Below are 26220 nucleotides of genomic sequence, written 5' to 3'. Positions count from 1 at the left end.
CGTTGCGAAATAATTTGTATTTCATTTAGTACTTCCAAATCTCTCAAAATACAACGAAATCGGTTATACGAAATTCATTGATTTTTCATGAAAAACGTGGCTTTTCCAAAAATGTGTCGGAATGTAATCCTTGTAATCAGCATAAGGTTTATTAAAAAAATGCATCATGTCATCGCATTATTTTTCCAAATAATTGTGAAAGATCACAAAAACATTCATTTTTCAGAGCTATTTCTGATCAACACTCGGAAAACCTACCGAATTTTTCAGCCATTTTCACCCTGCAGATAGATAAAAGTTTTTCAAAGGACTGTATGTTTTCAGTTTCGGCAAATTTTTCAAATTTTCCATCGAAAATTTCCTAAAACTACCCGCGCGCATGGAACAAGGACGATGGCCTTCAGTCGAACCGAAGATATTGTATACGCATGATTCAGAATTCGTTGATTGGAAGTAATCCGCAAAATAAGGTGGTGACTCCATTCATGAGATGACTGATGTTTGCAATGATAATTTAGTTTACAGTTTACTTAGATATTTATTAGTTTTTAGGTAAGCAATTTGTTTCACTAATCGTAAATTTCTTCCAATTGTTATTTGCCTAGTTTCAAATAATTTAAGTATAGGCTTTTAAAAATTTATGCAACGAACCAGATCCAATTTGCACATTGAATGAAAATTTACAAATTGAGAGGTAAAATGTGTACATGTACGTAGACTAAGCAAAGTCCTATCCGCGTATACATTTTACCCATGCATGTGCACTTTTGCTGTTATCTGTTTGCTATTCGAAAAGGGGGACTATAAATCGAGCAGACACAACGGTGCCATTTTAGTGTATTTCTCACTTGAACGTATGGTACATTCTCAAGCTATTGTATAGATTTTGAACCTCGACGGGGAGTCGATACACGTCAATCACGGTCTTTATTTTGCTTCACACACAGGTGACAGAAACGATGTTTCTGTTGAACTGGGTCGTCCGTTTGTATAATGCTGGGATGTCACTTTAATACTGTTCCTGGCGAAAGTTTAGTAATTCCCACATGCTGACTTGTTTATGTAATGAATTGAATTATACATTCTAATTTATAAGTCACTAGTATAAAAACATTTTCTTACATAGCATAAATTTGTATCTATGTTTGGTGAATTACCATACTCGTTTTTATGCCACCGAAATTACTGCATTATTTCTTTGTATGACATACATTACTTTATTCCTGACATCCGACTGACATATTAAATACAACAGTAGTGCATTTCGATTTCTTTTGCGTGTTGCTTGTGATGTACTACGAGCTGTCTGCATTCCCAATGACGAATGTTTGCCACATATATACATGAGTCTAAAGTTGCATTTCTTTTCCGTTTCACGGAATATGACCCGAATGAAACCACATCCATAAAACCAATGTGAGTCTTTTGCGAGTTCTACTTTTTCGCGAATATCAGTGATTAAAAATTTTCTTTCTTTCTTTGTGTCGTTGCAGGTAAGACGAACCACTTACGATCAACGTTTAGGTAAACGTACAATAGTATTTTTGATCTGACCGTTTCCTAGTACAGAGCCGAGACAAGTTTATTGCGAAAACAAACCGGCTCAACAGAAGGAGTAGGGAGTTTGTTAAGATGATAGCCTTAAGGTTAAAACGTCAATAGTGTGGAGAAAGTGAGTCTGATAGTCGTAACTGGTTGTCGAGATAACATTGCCCTATCGGAAATCACTTTTGCGGCGCAGTATTTCAGCTGTGATGATTCGTAAATAGTTATCACAAATTCAATCATATTTTGTGCAACTATTCCACGTTTAACCCGCACAGAGAGATGTAATATTTCTGCTACTGAATAGCGATAGTCGACATAGAACACATTTTCATACAAATTTGACAGATGTAGTAAAGTTTTTGTTTTCAAAATACCCTGTGTCTGGATATTGGAAAGCTTATTTTGAAGAATTCAATAAAAATCAGTGAATACAATGATTGTAATTGCGGTGGCATAGGATCGTAACTTTTCAATAAAAGTTATTAAGCTATTGGTCTTGCGGTATACATATTACTTTGCATTCTGCCGTGTTGTTCTGTAGATTATAACAGAATGACTTTTAATTCATACTCGAGAGGAATAACGATTGTTAATATTTGAGCATAGCCGAATTGAATATACTTCAATGATATAACAGATAATAATAATTATTAAACTACATGATGGAAATTTATCGATTTCACGAAAGCACACACGCTTCCATTTGTTGCACTTCTTCTATCGCGCCTGATTAATGCCATTATATGACAAAATATCATCACTGGTAAAATTATTTTTCTTCCAGTCACTGTGGAATGCAGCATAAATCCGTCCACCTTTAACAAACAAGCGATCTATGCTTCGTCCACAGCGGCAGCTGACGAAAGCTTTAAATGCAAAAATCGGATGAAAACATTTGTTTTGAAAGAACTGGCTTAATGTTTTTTTCCGAATTTTGTATTCAAGGTTGTTTTGTCCGGTGCTTGCAAAAAAATATGTTTTTAGACCTATTTTGCATTGAAAAGTCTGTACCCGGTTGTTGCTTTTAATGTTTTTATCCGATTTTTGCATTCAGCCGTTAAATTGTAGAATTGGTAATTATTTTCAATGTTCGCTAAGTTTTTGATATATTTTCTTAAGTAACATATTTCAAAAATGTTTTGTCAAATTTTCAAGTTTTCCAAAAATTAACTCATGATTTTTTTCAATGTTTTAAACCTGGGTGCTTTATTGTACTAAACTTTCTCTCCGTTCAGCCAACAGTTGTTTTTATTTATTCTTAATTTTGGGAGGATATTCTCTCTTATTATTTCTCCGAGTTTTTAGGAATATATTTATCTGGCATTTTTTCTTTTTACATACTATTTCTCGTCTTTCAAGACCATAATTTGAATGATAGAAACATGTTTTAATCCACCTAATGGTGTAATGATGCCTCTCTCATATCAATCATAATCTAATATATAATATTGTGGTATTCTATTCAAAGTATTTATCTTCGATTCTTGAAAGAAACCAAAGAATTTTTTGTGCATTGACTAGTTCAGTTGGGTCATCCATGAAAAAACGAAGTGGATTCCACTATTGCAGGTACTTTCGGGAGCGGAACGCGAGAACCGGATAATTGAAATCAGTTCGTAAGGCCATCAACTAACATGAAGTACAAACTTTACTAGTTTTTATTGAAATTCAGATGATTTTATACGATTTTGACATCGTACTCTAAACGACGGTATAAATCCGAAAATATACAGTACTTTTTGGTAGAACCATAAGATCAAATAATGTCACGAATGTCACGATAGACAGGGATACCTGTTGGAGTTTTCGAGCGAATGAACCACGATCTCGTCTCACTCTACGGTGAACCCAGCATTCAAAAGATGGCTAAAGCCGGAAGGATACGGCGGAAAAAGTCCAATAAACAGACCACGTATACAACACATGTCACATATTAATTTGTTGGACGGCTCATGGCATAGCAAAACCGAGAGTTTCATTCTAAGATTACTAATCTTCTAACCAAAAACATGATAATCATATGATTCTATACCGACATACGATGCCCCTTTGTTCGATTTCTGCTCTAATACGCGACTTATAAATAATTATTGCAAACATGTATCTCACGAATCAATTTATTTTTATTGTTTTGGTTTATTGTGACATTCAGTAATATATGTATAACCATCGATAATAATAGTATCACATGAACTATATGTATTCTCATTGTATTTTATCACTGATTGCAGTAAAGTGAACGGTGCATGCAAAAAACTTTTTCGGTCTCATCGCTAGGTTGTAGGTTTGTAGGTCTAAGTTCAAGATCTGAGTTCATCAAGTAAGCCGGTGCAAACCGGATCTGTTTAGATGGACTGTGACCAGTCTGCATGATCAGCTGCGTGTTATCAATGAAAATGTGCGCTAATAACTCAAAACAAACGCGATATGTTAATCCAGTCGATGGGTGATAAGAAATGGTGTATTGATTGTATAGCTACAGAGGGGGCACTCGGTAAAAATCAATGTTACTTGTAGTAAGTAGCATGATTAGCTATGCTGGTGTATCGCTCCCAAAGTGATCGTTGCATTCATTCTCGCTCGTTTCCAAAGCGAGACGAAAGGTTATCTACGGGTGGACAACCGAGTCAATTATATTTGTTATTTCAGATTACAAGTACACATGTGTGGTGTTCAACTTGAAAGTTTAGGTTAAATACGTTCTATGTATGCATTCGGATATTAAAAACAGCACAGAAATTTCACGTGAAATGTTAATGTATTATTCAATGTAAATCGGATTGAACGCATTCAGTGTGTGTTATTTCATAATAATTTCAATGTTAAATCGTAATGAACACTCACCTGGATTGAGATGTTTCATGATGGTATGGGAGATAGCTTAGTGTAAAATTTTACCAAACATCTTATGCAAGAATGTAAAGGTATATTAAGGTGGGTTGAATTTGAAAAAAAAAGATCTTGACGCATCATGCAATTTTAAGACATTTGACATCGAAACAAAATTTTCGGTTTTGGGTAATTTTTCAAGATCAAAAATTTCCAAATTACACCACGGGCATGGGGACCGTTTTAATTAAATTATTGCATAGGAACCTTTTTTGAAAATCTCTATCATTTGGGCACTACCGCTTTATGAAATTCGAGATGACTTATTTTTATTGACACCCTCAAATTTGTTTAACCGACTCAAATACTGGAGTTAAGAGATTTCGCTGGATTTTTATGAAAACGCCCCTATCCCTATAAAATGGAAACAAATTGATCACGTAAAAAAGCGAAGCCTTGTTATTATATTTCTTTTGTGAAATTTGACCATCTGTTTCAACATACTTTGCAGTGTGGCATTAGCTCACAGAATCATTGCATGGCTGGTGCTACAATCCTACTGAAACTAAGAATCCTTCCGGTATAAAGCACAATTAATCAGAGCGAACTCGTATAATATCAAATTTTTAGTAGACTATTCGGAAATAATTGTTATGTCGAGAAAGATAACATCACGCCGATCGGTGAATTTATATATTGTTTCAAGAGCCCAACAATACTCGCTATGCTATGCAGTTGATTTGGAACTGCAGGTGACCGACTACTCGCGTTCGTGATAAGCCACGAACCAACGTCATCGAACAGACATTTTTCTCACATGTTTCTTCATTATACATGTTACCTTTCCTTGTTCGGTTTTTGTATTTCTCCATCATTGCTTGGAGCACTACCACTGTTATTATTAAAATCGTATATCTAACAAAACCAGCAGTACCAACCGACAATCATCATTCATTACAATCGTCATCCGTTGTTGTTGGGTACGAACATCATTTTTCCATATAACCTTGGCATGTATCATATTTACAACAATGTGACACACACACATTACTTGCGTCAAACATGTAGAGAATCACTTCAACTATATAGCATTTTCTATAGAGATAAAAAACTGTATAAGATATTAAAAAGGATATATTTAATGAATAACAGCAGTAATGCACAATATTCGAACCATTTGTTGCGGTATTGTTTCTTAAAGCCTAAGCAAAAACCTTTACTAATGAGATTACTCTAGATACAATTGTCCTAGATGTTCATACTCCAAAGTGGTGACATTTTTGATAATAATTCATACTAGCTACTAATCCAAATGGCATATGCGAAAATGATGAAAAAACTGGTACTCTGGCACTGCAACTATTTGATGTTTACCATCAGCAGTGCGGTAAAATTTCATTTTCAATCGAATAATATAAGATGAAAATGAAATTTATGGTCGCTGGCCGTCAGCATATCCTTACTAATTCATTTGACTTTTGCTGCCATTTTCAAGTGAAGCTCCCGGAATTCATCGTCAGTTGAATAATTGTACCTAGTCATTTGAAGTTTTGCTTGCTCAGTTTCGAGTGCCAAGTAGTGCAGCTCTTCCATTGTCTTCGCTCTTGGTAGTAAGCAGGTTCGAACGAATAGAATTATAAATGGAGTAAAGTATTAAAAATGAAAACTGAAGGAGGAAACAATTAATTTATATGTATTCTGTGATTGATATTTCAGCTATCTGGTTTGTCTTTCATCTATTATATTGAACCAATTCGAATGTTTACATGAACCTCATTTGAAGGCCGCTCTCACACTATTGAAAGAGATATTTTGTTACTTTAAGAGATCAACTGACGGTAGTTAAACTGAGTCTCGATTGAAGAGAAACGAGTGATGAACTGAATGCTGCCCGTTCGGGCCGTCAGCAAACATTGTGTGTGTCAGAGAGTGAAGTTTACTGCATTAGAGAGATCGTCAATGTGTTCCACATTCAGTTTCAATTGAATTGAATGAAGTCTCACTGCACTGACCATCAGTATCATTAGATAATCATGAAAGTATACCACAGTATACCGGGTAATCGAGATACATGCCTTAAAAAAAGATAATCGCATCAATGATTAATCATCATCGTATCTTGCCGAATCATCATGTAAAATCGATTAGTTCTGGGTCTAGCAAGTTCCCAGCGTTCGACAACAGATGGTGCTATTTGTCAACAACATTGCATCTTTATGCATTCGGTTCGCAGTCGCATTTTCAAGAAAACATGTTTAGCCAAATTTATGTGAGCGCCGCTGCTATTCTTAAATGTGAAAAAGTGCAATTAAGGTATGCGAGATTATTGAAGCATAATGTATTACAGTTCACCGCACCGAGAAAGGTTTAACAATGATGATACTACGTACACTGTGAAAATATCAGAGAATTATACATTACGGAATTTATAGGCTGACTTAAAAAGTGAAGACAGAAATCTATATAAATTTAAATTTTCCATTCAATCTAAAATAGATTTCCGAATATTTATTAACCTATCAATATTAAATTTGTTTCCTATAAGTTTTCTATGCAGCATTATATAAACTACATTTTTTCAATTTTCACACGGCTAGCTACTGCGCATGTATGAGTTTATATGCACGATTTACCTGCCAAGCAGAAATGTGCTTCTGTGGCTCAACCGCTACACGGATACTCCTTGTGATCTAATGATTCTCAGATCGAGTCCAAGTCAATACCAATAATTTTGTTTCATATTTCATTGATTTTCCAAATATGTAACTTTTAAATCGCACATCAAATTTTTTTGTATAACATGGATGCCTTTTGTTAGAGCTGTTTCAATGGATTTTTACAGGTTTCATTTCAACTGTGTATAACATATACTACGAACTGCTTTCAAGTGGTCAATCTATCAAAACATCAACAAAACGATCTTTGCACATGGTTCGAAACGGGAAATTAGCGAGACAAAAATATTTTCTCTATTAAATTTTTTATCTTTGTTAGCTAGGTCTTCACAAAAGTTATTTATAAGCAAGTAGCGCTTCTTTTGACATAAAAGGTCAGTAGATTGGTCCACGTTTGTATTGAAACCTGGAATCTAGCTTTCTTAATTTAATTTAAATTTGATTGCAGTTTACAGCAAAGTTATAGAAAACTTCATTTCAAGCAACTTTGCTGAAGAAGCTGCTTTCCTAGCTCTTCATTAAGTCGAATTACATGATTTTTTCAGAGTAGAGTAGTCTGTTCCTTTAAAAATCTCTTTTACTGTTCTAACTTCATTGTGAGCTGTTCTATGACAAAGTCGACTTCGAAAGATATGTCAAGCTAATCACTATGCATAATTTTGCTGAACAAGGATTTTTAATGTAAGCTACCATTAAAAAGTAATCGTTTACTAGCCGCTTTCAAATATCAATATTCAATAGATGCCAGATAGTTATAAAATAGAAAACTTTGAGAAGACATTTTAGAGGGTGTTATTTTCGTAACTGATTTAAATTAGTATTATAAATGCCTTTAAAAAAATCAATTAACTCTTAGATTGGACAATTTTCAACAACTTTGTAGTAAAATGCAATCAAATTCAAATTTAATTAGAAATGCTAGATTCCAAATTTCAATCCAACCATGGAGCAACCCAACGACCTTTTACATCAAAAGAAGCGCTATTTAAATACAATCCCAAAATAATAATATTAAACATAGAAAACATTTTTGTCTTGATAATTTCCTGTTTTGAACCACTGTTCATTGATGGATAAACAGCCAGAATCTGTGATTCTGACAACGTTTAGTTGCACCATAGAATAATACTCATGAAATAAAACCTCAAATTTGGAAGGGGGAGATATGATACTATAAAATTTTGAACGAATGTGATAAAGCAATTCCAGGTATTAACAGCAGAAAAGCTGGCAAAATCAGAATACACGTTTTTAAAATGGCAAACCACCATAGTGTATATGTTTCTAGAGTACCAGATCGATTTTCTACAACTTCTTCTTATACACCATTTTTGTACATTTTACAGTGTCCGAGTTTCCATGATTTAAAAGAAAGTTCATGCAAAAATACGTACCTCTTTTTAAAAACTCATCTTGAGTAAAATTGGTCTCTGCATCGGTGCAAAATAAATATTTTGTCATACTGAAAGCGTGCGCAACTTGCCAATCATTTCAGGGATGACTCAATACGAAATTTCTTTTTGTAAAAACTGGTACATACAGAGTATTTCATTTTTAAGGCAATGACCACTTCTAATTCGATTTTCTGGTACAAATAAAAATTGCTGAATTTTCGAAAGTTTATTATTTTCATTTATCCCTGACTCGTATTTTAAAATTCATAAAACGACTCAGTAATTAAAATAGCGTCAACAATTATGACAAATAATGGACAGAAATTATTGTCTTAGGTACTGCAGCACAATATAATACAAAATGTGTTCAGTTTGTGAAATATAACTAATGTTGATAAGGCTGTAATGTAACAATTGATAAGACTACATAGTGGTTATATGGGCAATGTGATTGATCGTTGAATGTTCAATATTACTGAATGTTGTGAATTTTGTTAAAACGATACCAATGATTCATTAAAGATTTCCGAACATGTTTATTGCATTATTATTCAGAGAATAGGAAAATAGCGATCCACTCCACCGCGTACAAGTATGAGGGAGGATCATTCATGTTTATCTTATTACTCAACATAAGCGATCTTAAAGTCTCGTTCCAATACCTGTTTTTGTGTTCTCATATTGAATTGAAAATCCATCTAGCTAATCGGAGTTTTTGTGATTTGAGAAACTTCTAGGATTCGCTCGAAAAATCAATTCATAGTTATTCAGAATAAGAGTGAAGACGTACTAGTCGAGAACAAGTTGTTTATCATTTAATTCGTAACATGATAAAGTTTTCGAAGGTTTTGAGAATACTTACTGACATGAAACGCGAGTAATGTTTAAAATAATAGAATGCTACATGTTTGTGTAAATATCAAGTCATTTCGTTTTTTATATTGCATAGTACTTTCAATAAGTTTTTCAATTGTATGTTTGGTATTTTTATTGCATTTGTTATATGGAAGAGTTTTTGCATTTGTTATATGGAAGAGTTTGCAAGAGTTTTTTAAAGGTAGATGCAATTGTTCGACAATTTATTACTCATAATTTTTACAATCCGTTCTTGATGGTCATATAACTATTAACGTAACATGATTTAAGTTATTATTTTGGAAAGTTCTACAATTCGTTTCGTCAAGTTCATATGATAGTTGATCAAACACATAGGATCAAGTGTATCTCGAAGAGCTGCATATTCAATTTCAAAGAATATCATTCGAAAATACAAGATTTATCAAAATATTATTTCAGTTACACTGCCGTTACTCGTAGCAACTAACGAATTTAGACTTGTTGCACACCAGTGCAACATTTGCTGGAGAAACCGACTTTTGATCGAAGCACCGTTGACCCATAGAGTTATATACCATTCGACTCAGCTAGACTCGTTTGAAAGCTACTATTGGATTATGAAACATATAAAGTTTTAGATGTGACAGCATTTATTCAATTTAATAATGTTTGCACAATATCGAAAATTTAAAAAAAATTTATAGCTTATCAGTGGTTATAACTTTGTGGTCTTTCGCCTCTTGCAAGTTTCGATTGGTCGTTCAGGTTGTGATTAATTACGGGCTGGGATTCAGCGTGGATTGCTACAATATAGCAAAGAAAATGACATCTTATTTGAAAATTGTTGTGATTGTTTATTCATATACCATAAATGCAGTCGGCAATAAGCTCTGTAGCTCTCTTTGTAGACATGTTCAAATACGGAAGATCACAAGTAATAAACGTATTGAAGTGACAATACTTTTAAACCCGGTTCTTCCAACCCGAAACTGGACCAGAAAGTGGTATCACCTGAAGACCTACAAGAAGCAGAAAATCTCGAAACAAAGTGTAGAACAGAAAAAGCGAACAGCAACAAGGGCCCGGAAATTGTATTTGCGTCTTTTGCAGTGTCCGGATGCATGCGTTTTGATGGACGATGAGACTTATGTAAAGAAGGACTCAAAAACCCTTCCGGGCCCACAATACTTTACTGTCGTCCTTGGGGAGGATGTGAGCGATGCGGACAGGTCGATTCAAGTGGGGAAATTCGGTCGAAAGGTACTGGTATGGCAAGCAATATGATCCTGTGGTATGAAGTCAACCATTTTTACACTACTGGAACTATAAATGCAAAAATCTATCTATCTGAGTGTCTCCAGAAGAGATTGATGCCTTTATTTAAGAAGCATAGTACACCTCCACTGTTTCGGTTTTAGCGTCGGCTCACTATGCCAAAACCACTCTCAATTGGCTTGCGGAAAAGGGTATAAATTTCGTTGAGAAAAATATCAATCCACCAAATTGCCCTCAGCTTCGACCCATCGAACGTTACTGGGCAAAAAGCAATCGTGAAGAGGGTCTTCAAGAAGACTGGTAAGGCAGCTGGGAACATGCAGGAGTTCAAAAAAAATTGGGCTCAAACGTCCAACAAATGCGTTGCAACATTTGTCCTGATGAAAAGCGTTCGATCAAAAGTTCGAAAATTCGTGAAGGAATAACTAAAATTTCATCTGGTTTTCATTATGCTCAAATTTAACCTCGTACAAAAAAAGGATCAATTTTTAGTTTGAAGAAAATATCGTTTTTTTATCATATTTTGAAAGAAAATTTTTTGGATAGCTTATTTTCGATACACCCCTTACCTTCAGCTCTTACTTACTAGCCACCCTAGCTGTAGGAGATAATCTAAATGAACGTGAAAATTTTGGACAGCCCGTTTACTTTATGTAGGACAAGCATGACTTTTAAAACACCAACGACCAACCCTTTCGAAAAAGCTTGTTCAATCAATGGTCGTGATCTGAGCAATCAGGTGACTGTGCTTACCTGTTAGCGAAAAGTATCCAATATAAAAATCAAGTTATAATCTCCCCTTCTCATACTTCGCCGTATCGGCCTTAGGGCACTTTTACTGACCTGAGCTTATGAGGCAAAACGGTTGCTCAATTGAAATTCAAACCAACGAATAATAGTTGGTGTTTTTTTGTAATTGTACATAGCAAGAGAACATATGTTTCTATCTAGGATAATTGTACCTATATTCATCTTATTAGTCGTGGGACTACATTATTTTATTAATTACTTGGTTTGCTATCAACGGAGTTTTACCTCACTTTCTGTAAGAACAGTGCTACGCTATGAAAATCTTAAATAGGGTAACCGTTCCCCTAATCATCTCAGCTGCACCATTCATCTCATATATGAAAATGATTAGTTGTAGATCTCAGATCAATGCAGTGTGGCTGAACGGATGAGATGGAAGTTCGAGTATTAATGTTTAATTTTCGTATCGTTATAACATAAGTATTGTGCATTTTATATCAAAAAAGTGGTATTGTTTATTTGACCCCGGCTTCAACCTGTTTATGAATGATATTAGATAATAAATGTGTCTCGATCATGACTATTGGTACAATTACCCTAGATGGAGGCAGTTCATCAAGGATAAAATAAATCAGTTAATAAGCTACCGCACGTCAATAAAAGTCATTTGAATGTTGAGGTTCAAACATGCGAATGAAAGGCAGTTTGTCCAAACTAGAATAATGAAGTGCAAATTTTAATTTGATGTTGGAAATATACAAATGATTCATCACAACCATAACCAACGTTAACCTAGCTTACTCCCATCGATATTCTGAAAACTGTACATAAGCTAGAATTTCGTGTGACCTACTTTGTTAAAACAGTAGGAGAAAAGCTTGAAGGCGGAAGAACGGAGTAGTAGAGGCAAGTGCAGAATGTTCGAAAGTAGAGACGTCATTCCAGCCCGATTCGCCTCCCAGCCTAAACCGTTTTGCTATGTAGGTATGGGGAAAAAGAAAATAAATACATGTGTGTTGCTGGCTAGGCACATAGGGCACGGAAACTTCCGATAGAAAGGGAAAATCTTCGTCGGTTTTTGTTCGCGTGACATGATTACTTTTCCCAACCGTATGGTAACTACCAACACCACTGGAGCAGCATGAGTTTAGTTAGAAGATTAATAAGGAGGTATTGTATTGAATATCGTGGTGACAATTTATTGGCTCCGTTTGGAAGGAAAAGAATGAAGGTTGAGAGTTAACAGATCTTTTCTTAGTTTTACTTTTTGCGCATAGACAAAACATAATTTTGCACGTTGACAAAAAAAATTGTTATTTAAAATTACCATTCAAATATCATTTTCATATAGCTAATTGTTTAGGATGAAAAAATATTGGCGATGTAGAAAAAATACGTATAATCCATATTTTATTAAAACTTAGGATGCATTAAATCAATTTCGGGTGAAATAGTAACGAGCTGACTGAAAACACACATTTTTAATTTTTACTTGGTTTACCCTAATAAATCTAATAAAATTATCAATTGTGTTTTTTTTTCAGATGCACAGCGGTAGTTTTATCTCGCCTAAACATCCGGCCATACCGCTGTCGATCGGTATTGCATCGATCGTTCTCGAGGGCCGACCAGCAATTCTCGATGGCGGTACTGCCCATACTGGCGATAGTGCTTCATCAGGTTGCGGCCCTGGAGGAGGAGGTGGTGCTGGTGCATCAGACGAAGATGGTGGGTCTTACGGATTGGCCTCAGATCATGGCAAACGATGTGTATCCGTCGAAAGAGCCTCTCGAGAGAGTCCGCTACAAGTGGCTGAATGTCATAAGTCATTCGTATCTGATGCTGCTCAGCGTATCAACTTGAAGCTCCAGCAAATACGTTCATGTCCTGGTTCAAGCAAGGATATAGTCGAAAACATGGTAACCGTTCAAGCGTCTGGAAGTAGTATGCACCACGGCACTGTTAGTGATCAAGACGAGTACGACGGTTATGGAGTTGAGACATACGCGAGTGAGGCTCGAGGTGAAACAAGTTCACTTGTTTTCAGTGCCAAAGCTTGGAGCAGAGATCATATCTACAGTGGATTCGAAAAGATGAAGCTTCTGAGTGCGGTTTCGCCGATTAAAGCTCCGCCAGCAGTTGCAACGCCGTTTATAAATTTCTCCCCGAATGTCAACTCAAAGAAAAAATCCGATATTGGCATCAACAATACCGTGTCTAGTAAACAACGTTCTAGAGATGGACCTCATTGTGAACAGTTTTTGAAAAAAATCGGTGTCATCAAAATAGATCAGAATGATGAAGCAGAACATAGCTGCAGTTATCGGAATGAATTCGTAAGTTTTCTTCTAAATGAGTTCATATTTAATTTTAACGTTCATTCTCGTAGTGTCTTCGTTGGCAAGCTTATTTTAAACAACTGTCATCAATTTTAACAAGTGGTGATGCAATTTGCATTGAGGTCTTTCTCGGTCCGGAAAATCACGCAATACTTCTGGAACAATGGATATTGAAATTAAAAATTAAGTAAGTTAATAGTTAAGTTTAAATCCAAGCAGAGCATTATTTACATTTTTCTTTGTAGATCTGCTGAATCAACAATGACACTACAATCTCTCTGTGCTGCCATACGTAGTCAATTATACTTCTCGCAAATTTCCGCATGGACAGACCTTATTAGGAACTCGCTGGAACCTGAAATTTTTAACAATCCCCGTATAAAAAAAGTACCCTCAGGATCAATCAGTGGCAACAGCAGCAGTGGAGAAGCATCGCCCCCTTTGCTACCAAAAGCAAAACTAGATATTCTTTTTCGCATTCGAGGCTATGACAACTCTGCATGTTTCAACGATACACCTACTGTGCACAATTTTCCTGCTGCCATGATTGCGGGCAACTATGTTATAGAAGTGAGCCTCAAAAGCTTGCCACGATTAGAGCGAATCCCTAGAATAGATGATGAAATAGATGCCAAAATGAACGATAGTTTGGTCAGCGATAGAATTGATTTACCGTGTCATGAGAAAGGAAAACATCGCTGTGCTTTACGCGAAGAAGAAGAAGAAGATCCTCCGATGGGGGACGATGATCTTTCGTCGGCCGCTATTAGTCACCGAGAAAAACAGCTGATGAAGTACAAAAAGCGCATGATGAAGCGCGAGAAGAAAAAGAAAACTGTTTCTTACGAATATGGATCAGGTCTCACGGAAACGATTCCAATGATAACGACCCCTCCGGTTTGTAAATCACCAGCATTGAATATTCCTACCGTGAACCAAAACAGCAACTGTAGCGTACCGCCATACACTTCCTCCATCAATTTGATCCAACCGCCACTGTACTCGAATTGCGACGATCTTTATCAGACGACCACGTGTGCCAACAACACTAAAGCTACACAAACTGCCGTCTTTTCGAGCATTTCCAGCGGTAGTAATATGTCAACTGTTGGTACTCAGACAGAAGCAAGTGGTTGTTGTTGTCTCTGTTCTAAACAGCAACCGATGTTGGAACCTGCTAAACCGATGAGCACAAACAGTGATAGTCAAATGCAATATAATAATAGTAATTATAATCGTGATTACCCTAGTGATGACTGTGATACAATCCAGCCCGAGGCTGACGTTGTGGTCCGCGATAAACATCAATGCGACAATTTCAGAGGTCTTCGAAAGGCCGAAATGCTTCTGCAGGCCATTCAGCGGACGGCAATCATCAATGACCACCACCAGCCTAAAACGGCACATTTCAAAAACAATAATTACTATAATGGTAGTTACAATGATAATAACAATATTGGTAGTGATACAGCAAAGTGCGAGCGAAGCGAATGTGATAATTTTACTTTCAATAAAAATGCGCTAGATTTAGGTGACTGTCGTTTATGCAAACGACAAAAAACGAAGCATAATTTTAAGTTAGCTCTCAACGAGTCGGAGAACAGTAGCACAAGTAGTAGCACCAACAGTAGTCCTCCCGGCTGTCGTCGGACGTTGTCTGAGAGTTTGGTGGGCCATTTCACCATACCATCGTCAACGTGTAACGACGGAACAGGATCGATCGATGTAGGCAACAGCAATAGTCAAAGTGCTCGGAAGAATGTTGATGATCTCAGCGTTGCACTTAGTAGTTCAACGGGTGCAATTGAAAGCGGAACCTTTTCATTCGAACAATTGAAAAGCTACCGACGTGCTTTCTCCGAAGATGTCATAGACACTATCAATTCGAAAAATATGCTTGAATCGAACCAAATTGTCGATGACGATGACGACCAGGAGGAAGATGAGGAGGATGAAACTTTTCATAAGTGTGAATGTCCGGTAAGTTAATTAATAATAAGAAAATCGGTATTCTATAAAATGAATGTTCTTTTTTCCCTATTTAATCTGTGCAGATTAAATGCTCTCTGCCAGCGTTAATTGGCCGTACACAATTTTTATCACCCGAAGCTGATCGTCTTCAAACATCAACACCAGCTAATAGTAGGAACAAATTTCCTCTCTATGTGAGTTGCGTGGAAAGCGATTGTTCTGTTAGTACAGCGAGTAGTGTGTCACCCCACAAGAAACAGATCCTCAGTTATACGGCCGCTATGCCTCACTCTAAACCAATATCTCCCACATATTTTACTATCCCCAAAATCAATCTCAGCAATATATTCAATATATCGCCTTTGGCACGAGAAGATTCTGGTTTCGCAAGCAGCTCAAGTCCAATACCTATTGATGGTAGTGTATTCAATTTCACAGGATCGATAGATCGCTTAAACGTACGTAAATCCAACTCAGCACCGACGAATCACCTTTCACCCGGGTCACTATCACCCAGATTCATTCGGTATAGTTATAAAAATCAACGTACTCGCCACCTTTCGGAGCGCAGTTCCTTTTCTGAACGTTCATCGGTTGGTTCTGACGAACACCTTTCGGATGATGAATTTCCTTATATACCGGATTCAGTCGCCATTGGTAACACTGGTCATGCTGCTCTTGTTTCAAACATGATTCCGTACTCACCATTAAAATTCGGAATAGCACAACGTTTATACAGTAAAACATTCAGCAAGAACCTCTTCAAATTTGGACGTCTGCCACTACTAAGTACATTAGAGGAGTCACTGTTGCAACGCCGTATTGCTCCCAAATTCCAAGTAGCGGATTTCAAAGTATTGCTGGGAGCATCAGGGAGCTTTTGTCCAACTCAACAAACCATTCCGGCTGCTTCGTACTTTTACGAACTACCGGGTCAGCACCTCACCACACCATATGTGGTAAGCATCCTTTTGTTCTGCAGCAATAGTTGATCAAACCAAAACGAACCATTCCTTTTCAGTGTGAACTACGTCTTCCAAGGAAAGGATACTCGGTCCCGCGTCAAGGTACAGTACAGGTTACATTGCTCAATCCTCTAGGAACAGTGGTCAGGATGTTCGTAGTACCGTACGATTTTCGGGATATGCCTGTAATGTCAACAACTTTCATCCGTCAACGCATACTAGCCTATGACGATAATAGCAAAAGTGAATTATTGCCTGTTAAAAGCGTGGAAGAGTTGAGTAATGCAGAGCAAATGAAACTGTTACGATATGCAATACATCTGAGGTGAGTTTTTCTTCAATATATATTATAAATAGTTGTGGCCTGTAATCTATGATGAATTCAATTGTAAAGACAGTTAGTGTAATTAACGCGGAATGATATTTCAAGTTGATACCATAGGTGTTAATCTAGAATAGCATATGCATAAATATCTTTTTGTTAATCTTATTTTTGTGTATTACATCAACGTTTTGCGGTACAAGTGTTTTGACCCTTTGGCCTTTCATCTTTGTTTTTCATACGATTCGTTATTAATAATAGGTGTTTCAGTTACTCTTGTTTTAAATATCAATGTTTAATCGTAATATTTATTTTAATTATTTATAAAATATCTACCTACTTATAACTATCCCTAACCTAATACGTACAAATTTTGAATTATTTGTATTACAGAGATTGAGCACCTCTCTTCAAATTTCGTGCAGTATTGTTCGAATTTTTGTATTACTATATCCAGGGAGACCATCTCATGTACTTCACTAGTCCTTGTCCAAGGGGGTAGATTTAGAATCATCTTTAAGATCTTACTTTGAATGCGCTGAAGCCTAAGTTTGTGCGTTCGTGCACAGCCCCGCCAAACAGGGACTGTGTATTCAATTGCGGGGTAGATGATTTGTTTATAGGCAGCCCTCTGATTCTTCAGGCACAGTTTAGATATTCTACAAATCAGCGGATACAGAGACCTAATGAGTATGCCTCATTTTTGAACGATTTTGTCAACATGTGACCTGAATATCAGATGTCTGTCAAAGGTGAGTCCTAGATAGATAACTTCGTTGGACCATTGGAGATATTCATTACCGAATTAGAAAAGGTAGGATCTTTCCGATTTCAAAACTGGTATAACTTTAGCTAACTTCCACATTGAAGGGAAGTAACCAAGCTCCCAGCACCTGTTAAAAATTTTAGCTAAGAAAACAAATGAGCGAATACTCAAATGTTTCAGCTCAATGTTGAATGTGTTGTCGAAGTCGGGGGCCTTCATATTTTTGGATTTTTTCACAATAGCCATCAGCTCATTCGCAGTGACTCTACTTTCCTCAGGAACCAAGCTGTCTGATTGGTCAACCTCAGCTACGCTATCAGCAACGGCTCTTTCATGTGGACTAACAATGTTGAGTCCTAAATTGTGAGAACACACAAACTGCTGGCCTAGCGCATTTGCCTTCTCTACTGGTGTGATTGAAGGTATTCCTTCAGCTGCGTCCTGGGGTGACATCAGAGGAGGAATAGGCTTCGATTTTTTCTTAAGCACCATCGTTAAGGACCAGAAGGGCTTTGAATGTGGGAGAATTTCTCGAAGCTTTTGCTGGAAGTTCTTGCTGCGAAGCTCAGATATCTTTTCCTGGGTTATCCTAGTTAAGTTGTTATAAGAAGTCTTCTTATCTAGAATGCCAGTTCGTCGATACTGCCTCCGGTAGATATTTCGAAGTCGGATGAGTTTCTTGGTGTCACTGTCAATTTGAAGAGAGGAACTCGGCATATGTTGTACTGGAACCGTCCTATCACGAGCGACTGTGATTGAATGCTGGAAGGAAGATAGGGCCGCATCGATTTCCATCGGAGGATCTAGTGGCAAATCGATATTAATAAGTTGGTCGGTGATTTGTTGAAATTGGACCCAGTCGGTGCGATAATAGTACCTCCGATGTTGAATAGGCACTGTTTCTGGTGAAGATCCCAACGTCAATATTACTGGAAAGTGGTCGAAAGAGAGCTCTTTGAAGACAACCGGAGAGCTGTCTATGGCGATGTTGCCGATGAATATATCCAAAATGGAATGAACTCCCGATCTGGAAAGTCGCGTCGGTTGATCCGGAGCGAGGATGTTGTACTGTCCAGCCTCGTAATCTTCGGCAAGTACGAATCCGTTTCGATTCTGTCTTTTGTTGCCCCACAGCTCATGCCGTGCGTTCAGGTCCCCAACAATGATGAATTTGTTCTGTCGTCGAGTGAGCATGGCCAGATCTCGCTTCAATGATGCACACGTATCATCTCGAAGATTGGTTTGTTTGGGGCAGTGCGCTGCAATAATGATGATGGGTCCCATCGTCGTTGTAATCTCAATTCCGATGGCTTCTATAAGTTGCAATTTAAACGCTGGCAGAAGCCTGTGCTGAATGGATCGTTTAATGGCAATGGCAACTCCCCCTCCTCTGATAGTTGTCCTGTCGAGCCTGTGAATCCTGTAGTTGGGAATAAAAAAAGAAATTTCAGGTTTAAGATGAGTTTCAGTTAAGATAGCAATATCGGCATTCTTCTATTGAAGAAAGTCGGATAATTCAGCAGTTTTGCTTCTGAGTGAGCAAGCATTCCAATTTACTACCACCAACTCATTATATTGCATATTCGATGATGAATTTGTCTAAGGCGTTGATTTGATCTAACCGCGTTCTGCAGTTTCGTAGTTGTGTTGTCATTGTTCAAAAAAGGACGATCAGTTGTTCAGCAGAGAATAAGTCACCAGAGTCATCCTTTGCTTGTGGTTGATTATTGCCCCACCCAGGAGGGATTTTGGAGGAAGAATCTTTTTGTGATCCAGCGGCTGAATTTTTTTGGATTACTGTGAAGAAGTGGCGGCAAATTTGGTACATCCCTCTTCGGTGGGAGCCGTGGGAAATTAATTTCATCCTTCTGTGGAACATTCTTGCGCGTTGATTGTTTACGGGACACCTGTTGTCGAATTTTTGTGAACTCAGCACGTTTGGGACACGATTTGCTAATAGATGGATGGTCGCCATCACAGTTCACACATTTTACAGCGATGTCATCTAGTAGGCAATCGTTGGTATTGTGTGATTCGGCACATTTCCCACACCGACTTTTCATGTGGCAATTCCTCGCTCCATGGCCGTAGTTCAAACAGTTCGTGCACTGTGTGACATCCCGATGTACCGGTTTATACTTCTGCCATTCGATGATTATATGGAATAACGATTTTATCGTTTTCAGTTGACTCATGATGATGGAGCCCTTCTCCAGATGAACCAGGTACAGTTGATCTCGATACTTTTTGTCCGTGTTATGTCGTTTCATTTTAAACACCATCACAGACTTTAGTCCAGCTCCCGACAGTGCCGGCTTGAGTTCGGCTTCCATCATGTCGGGTAGTCCTCGAAGTACAACCTTCATAGGTTTGTTGGCGACAATATCGTGTGTGAAGTATTCCGCTTTTATCTGCTTCATGTACAATTCCACTGCTTTGTAATCGTTGAAAGTCGGAACAGTTATTTTGTAGCCTTCAGTACATAAACGGATTGTTGCCTGTATTCCTTTGCTGATCAGCATGTTGAAATTCGAGCGTAGAGTTCGTGGGAAGCCCTTCAGGTAGAAAGGCGGCATATTTCCTTCTTCTGTAGTTCCTCTTCGACATCAACTGGCAGATCAGCGTATTGGTTGTTACTTAGCAATAAATCGATAATAAAACAAAATCGAAATTAGTCGTAGTAGGATATTCGTCTATCCGCATCGAGTGTTAGATGACGAATGTCTAGAATAGGACGGACCCAAAGTGGCTTATTAGGAGATAGCGGTGCAACACTCAGAGATGATGAGTTTCATTTTTTATTAGCGATTTGTAAACTCTAACACCCATTGTTCCAAAGAGCAAAAGAAATTTTCTTCGGTGTGGTTCAGCGGGAATTTTAAAAAGAAATATCAGTTCATTTGCTACATTTTTTTCTGAATGAACAGATGTTTTTTTTGAAGATTGATCTATCAGTAACGAATAAAACTGCTTCTGCGTTTTACTACAATGACTGTTTTCCTCATATTGTAAGTAGAATCTTAGGTAATTCTTCTCGTTTGCGTCTGCTAACTTGTGATGACATCACTGAATGGTACAGCAACAGAGACTTTAACGCTAGTTAGTTTTTGTTCATAGACCAATGGACAAACTTTTTTTCATTTTCACCGCTTCAACATGTGCTCACTTAATCTTAATAAAGTTTGCGATGAATGAATATATTAATATATTTTTTCTTATCTTCCAGATTCCAAACATCGCGTTCAGGTAAACTCTCATTACACACCGACATTCGCTTGTTGATATCCCGGCGCACTGACTGTGATACAGCGGCAGCACACGCGAAAAACCTGCTTGAGGCACCAAATGAATTGAAAGTGGTCACAATCGTTCCGGAGAATCCCAAGTTTAGTCTGAGAGTAGACAAGCAGTAGAAAAGTGATTTTGTCTATTTCCTACTTTGTTTTAGCACTAATTCAGTTTTGAAAATTTTAAGTTTTCAAAATTTTTAATTTGTATCTTTTGTTTCCTGCCATCTTTCGTTGGCACTGTGATTGTGAGTCCATCAAATGTCGTGTTTACCGCACATCACAACAATACGAATTATTTATTTGGTTCGATGAATTGTGTTCGCGACTATCAAACCAACGATGGATGGATCACGTCTGTACTTTTATTTTACTGCACTGATTTTATATCTCATTATAATTTGTTATGAATTCTTTTGTTAATATAATGATTCGGAAAAGCTATTTTTTGTTTGGGGCACAATTTCACATGCTTGTCATGTACACTATAATTGTCATAGTGTTCATTTTGTATGTATGAATGTGAAAACTATACCTAAGGTTTGAAAACGATAGAATTTACAAAAAAAGTTTGTTATGGTTTTCTTAGAAACTGGTAGTTGTGACTAAACAAAACGAGCTAATATTTGTGTCCGCTGTTTAAATAGATTCCAAACTATCCGATATATCTGCTTATCATCAGAAAATGATACACTGATGGATTGTGTATGCTTAAGCTGTGATTTGCAAAGATGACTGTTTGTGCAGGTGTGTTTGTCGTAACTCTTTAATACACAGCACGAATAAGATTATCTCTAAACATAAAAGCGAATTGTGTATATTGTTAATATGTTTTATTCAAGTGATGTATGATACGATATGATCAACAAGAAAATGTTCTTTTTTAGGTTTAAAATCGCTTAAGGCTCTACCGGCTTCCTAGCCTCGATATAAATAAAGTCCAATTGCTGCTAACATCGTACATTTTCGAGTACAACTTTCATTTCTAAACTCCGTGAACGTTATCCAGTGTTAGACTATATTCAACACACAAAGAAAAACATTATGACATACGAGTTTAGTTTAAGATAGTTTTCGTTCCAAATAATTGCGAAATTTCGACATTTGATCAACATCCATTTTCATCATTCGAGGCTTGATATCGACATGCACGAGATTCTTCCCATGCAAACAAATAGAGGGAACATTATTATAACAGACGCATGGAAAAGTCCATTTTAATTTGTCTATTTCAGATACTACACATCGAACTCGAGTATGGAGCCTCAATTTTTTCGGTTATGCTTTTTTTTTTTTTAAATTTTCTACTTGTGGTTGTAAAAGAATATTTACAAAATTGAAATCGCTATTTAAAGCTTGACGCATTCTCACTTTTTCAGGAATGTGTTTAGGTTCATTTTAATTACGAACGGAATAACGGAAATTCAAACCACGACGCAAAAACTGACATTGAATACGTTAACTAAAGCTCAGTGTACTCGTTAAAACGGAATGACATGTATGTTTACTATGCAATTGTTTTTTAATCTAATTACAATCGACTCGTCTTATCATACCGTAGAAAATATACGTGAAAATAATCTTCACAGTGAAGTATTTTAGGACAGATTCTATATAGCTAACAAAACCGTCATCGCCGAATTATGATATCAGTTTGATATCAACATTTCAAATGAAGAGTAGAATATAACTCACTGCCATATTTTTGAATCTGAGTTACACCGAGCAAAATAGTAGTCAATTTTCCGACGAAGTTACTTTTGTTTGTAGATAAATTGAATTTCTGATTAGATAATTGAACGACGGATAACTATTACTCTAGAAAAAATAAGATGTTTTAGACATTGCATTCTTTAAAGTGTGGAAGGGAAAATGGTTCCTGCTGTGTTGACGCCAAACATTATTGACTATAATTAGTCTTGTTCTATTGGAAACATTAGAATTGTGAATACCAGCGATAATTTGTATTCGACATGTGTTACGAAAATATCTTCCAAATATGAAAACTCCTCTGATTTCCTATCCTTTCTGGCGAACAATTAAATTAATATGTACCATGCAGAGAATTATGTTTCATCAATAATACTGAATGGTTGAAGCGATGATCTGATTCGGGAAAAATGTCTTTATCCTATCAAATTAGATAGACCTTCTTAAAATGTATGTTTCTGTTATCAATCATGGAGAGCGATCCCAAGATATGTATATTTGTTTTAGTAGTTCTTTGAAGGTGAATTCTAGGATGAATTAATTACACCACACTGCAATTATTTATCATCATTTTTCAAAGTACAAAGTCGTTTCCAAATGAAATACATTGTTCGTTTTTTTTGCATCTCCTGCTTTACGATGTCATTTTGCTTTCTCATAATTGTGTTCCACCAAATAGTTAGGATATGAGGTAAATGAGGCCTTTTCCATGCAGATTTTTAGTGTTCTACTTGAACATTGAACAATATCTGTGCTGTATTCGACATTTTCAGCATAATCAGATATTTTGAGGATGGACTAGCTCGGCTATATAATATTTTACATATTGTTCTTGAACGGAATGGCCCTTTTTCGAATCAGTTCGTTGATATCGCAAAATGTATGTATGTAACAAATAATGTCACTTTATATTTTCTTGAAGATGACTAAACCAATATTCAAAACGAAGATTTGTCAATATTATCTAAATCCGCCTTCCGCTTCCGGAATTATGGCATATGTGTAAAACAGCGATTGTATAGCCTTTTTACACGAGAAAGGTAAAAAATAAATAATGTCACTCCCTATCCTCAAAGAAGACCACATGATAAACTCCTGAATTTCATTCAGATCCGGTTCCGGAATTACAGGGTGTTAAAAACAAACATTTGGGGGTAAATTCTATAAAACTGGTTTGAAAAATCTTACAGTTTATGCCCAAACAAGCGTTCCTCGGTTATAGCGACCATCGATTATTGGTTCCAGAAATATTTCAAACTGGAACATCGAGTTCTAAGAGACGGTAGTGTTATTAGTCATTTGGTCCACGATTAGTACAGCATTGGTCACAAACTCCAAATAAGAACTTATTCACGTTTCTCAGAGTTATTGTTGATTTTTTTTTAGATTCGACTTCCAGTTACAGCATTACTGGGTATTCGAACTCCGGATTTACAGTGTTTGAAATTTTATGTGATGTTTACCAAATCAGGTTAAAAATAATTTGGTAATCGAAACTGATTTGTCGATAATGCCTAAAATATACCCAATTAAAATAAAACCTGCGTGGTAGACCGTGCGACCTCTATGTCCTATATGATTGTAAAAACACAATGGTTCAGAAACTAGTTTTGTTACATATTTACTATTTGCGTTACTTGTAACGAACGCAGAATTGTATACTTTAATTCTAGTGATATATTACATTGTGAAACTAGAACATTTGATATAATCAAATCAGTACTGAAGAACAATGCTGCACTTGATAACGAGATAGACGTATTTCTGCTAGTTATCGATTTTCTTCGACAGATGGGTCTTATTTTTTGTTTTTTTCAGTGGGAACATTCGACTGGCTACATCAGCTGATATACACACCAAGACATTTTTAACTACTTTTATTAACCAATTATTATTTGAATCGCACAACTACAATCAAACTCAAACAACTCTAGTTACATTAATTTCATCAACATGATAAACGACCTTCCGAACAAAACACAGCTTAAAATGTATAGATACTAGTCAGTTACAATAGCAGCAAGTTGCAAATAAATAGATCGGATTAAAGGCTTTGTAAAACCAGGTGTTGTCCTGAGTGTGTACATTCAACAGTTTAAAATGCAATAATTAAAACTCCAATTACAAATCTATCACAAAAAAGAATGAACAGTTTGTCTGTTTACAATAAATAAAAAATTTTAGCAATCATAAGAGAAGACGAACACAACAATAAACAGTTGTGCAGACCAGACCTCTGTGTATGAAAAGGAACACGCAACACAGCAAAAACATTAGAAAAAGTAGGGATATCATTAGTTTGATTAGACATCGATAACGATGAACAAGAAATAACAATATACCGAAGATTTAAAAATTAGTGGCAAGTGAAATGTGGACGTTAAACTAAATGAAAACGAAAAAAAAACTAAAAACATATACACATGCTATATATTTATACAACCCTTTTTTCAAACATAATGGAAAATATTTAATAAATAAATTTGGGGAATCGCCCCTCTAGATGTTCAATCAATGAATAAAAAATAACAATATATTTGAAAAAATAGATGATGAAAGAATTCCCCCCCTTGCCGACTGGATGACATAACATATCTTCTTATCCGTCCTATATTAGTCCGATAATCTCCACGATTCTGTATTTCATTCGAATCGGATTATTTCGATCGAATGCGAAATATTACCAATCGTGTGTTAAAAATTAAATTGGTTTAATATTTCGAGACTATGATAAATGTCGTAAAATGAGTTAGTAAATATATATTTATAATGCAAATTTCAACATATTGCGTAAGTCTGCGCAAAATCAAACAATGCTCAAATACTTTAATATTTCCATCTATGTTCAACAGCAGTGTACCTTGGCTTCATAGTGTTAAAGCTTCATTTCTATGGGAAAATCACTTTTTTTTTAAAATCAAATTGAATCTAAGCCTACCACGAAAATATTTTACCCATTTCAATGAAACAGGTTTGTGATTCTCCCCTATTCTGAATTTCGGTCGAATCGGATTGTTTCGATCGAATACAAAACTTTGCATCCTGTAATTCGATCGAATGATGCTTTTGTATGGAAAACTCGAACTCGATCGAGATCCAGAATGCAAAATCCGTGTCGAACGAAATACAAAATCGGGATGATTTAACATTTTTCATTACCACCCCGATTCTGCAATCCGACGGATTTGTGATACGAACGAATCTACACTTTCGTTCGAGTTCGAATTTTGCATTCTTTATTCCATTCGACTTGCATGATTCGATCGAACTCACGTTGAAATTTCGAACACTAATTATCAAAGCTGTCAACACTACTTACACGTTCTATATTATTTATATTATTCAATTCTTAGTAAACGGAACCGTCACACTTGTATAAACAAAATAGAACGAATCTAAACCGAACAGAAGTAATACGTACGCAAGTCGATCGAGTAATGTTCGAAAATTTAACAACTCGAACGAATGATATTCGAGTTCATACCAACTCGAACGGAATGCAGAATGGAAATTGCACATTCTATCGGAATATTTCGAATCGATCGACGTACA

General features: G+C 36.3%; 1 protein-coding gene across 4 annotated transcripts in view; it reads left to right on the top strand.

The window, feature by feature from the left end:
- The window catches only part of LOC131429650 (protein Atossa), a 51766-nt gene extending 26566 nt beyond the window's left edge, over positions 1-25200 (top strand). For 3 of the 4 annotated variants that reach the window (XM_058593918.1, XM_058593917.1, XM_058593919.1), the window contains 6 exons: positions 12853-13644; positions 13698-13834; positions 13893-15627; positions 15702-16577; positions 16640-16908; positions 20898-25200. In XM_058593918.1, the coding sequence (XP_058449901.1) occupies positions 12853-13644; positions 13698-13834; positions 13893-15627; positions 15702-16577; positions 16640-16908; positions 20898-21084 (3996 nt within the window). In that variant the 3' untranslated portion in view covers positions 21085-25200. Of the gene's footprint in view, positions 1-1493; positions 1673-12852; positions 13645-13697; positions 13835-13892; positions 15628-15701; positions 16578-16639; positions 16909-20897 lie in introns of those variants that run through there. The other variant, XM_058593921.1, reaches the window with a different exon arrangement.
- Positions 25201-26220: the final 1020 nt, after the last annotated feature.

The sequence above is a fragment of the Malaya genurostris genome, chromosome 2, assembly GCF_030247185.1.
Source record: "Malaya genurostris strain Urasoe2022 chromosome 2, Malgen_1.1, whole genome shotgun sequence".
NCBI classification, from domain to species: Eukaryota; Metazoa; Arthropoda; class Insecta; order Diptera; family Culicidae; genus Malaya; species Malaya genurostris.
Note: the sequence above shows the minus strand (reverse complement) of the source record. Positions and strands in the feature narration are given on the sequence as shown.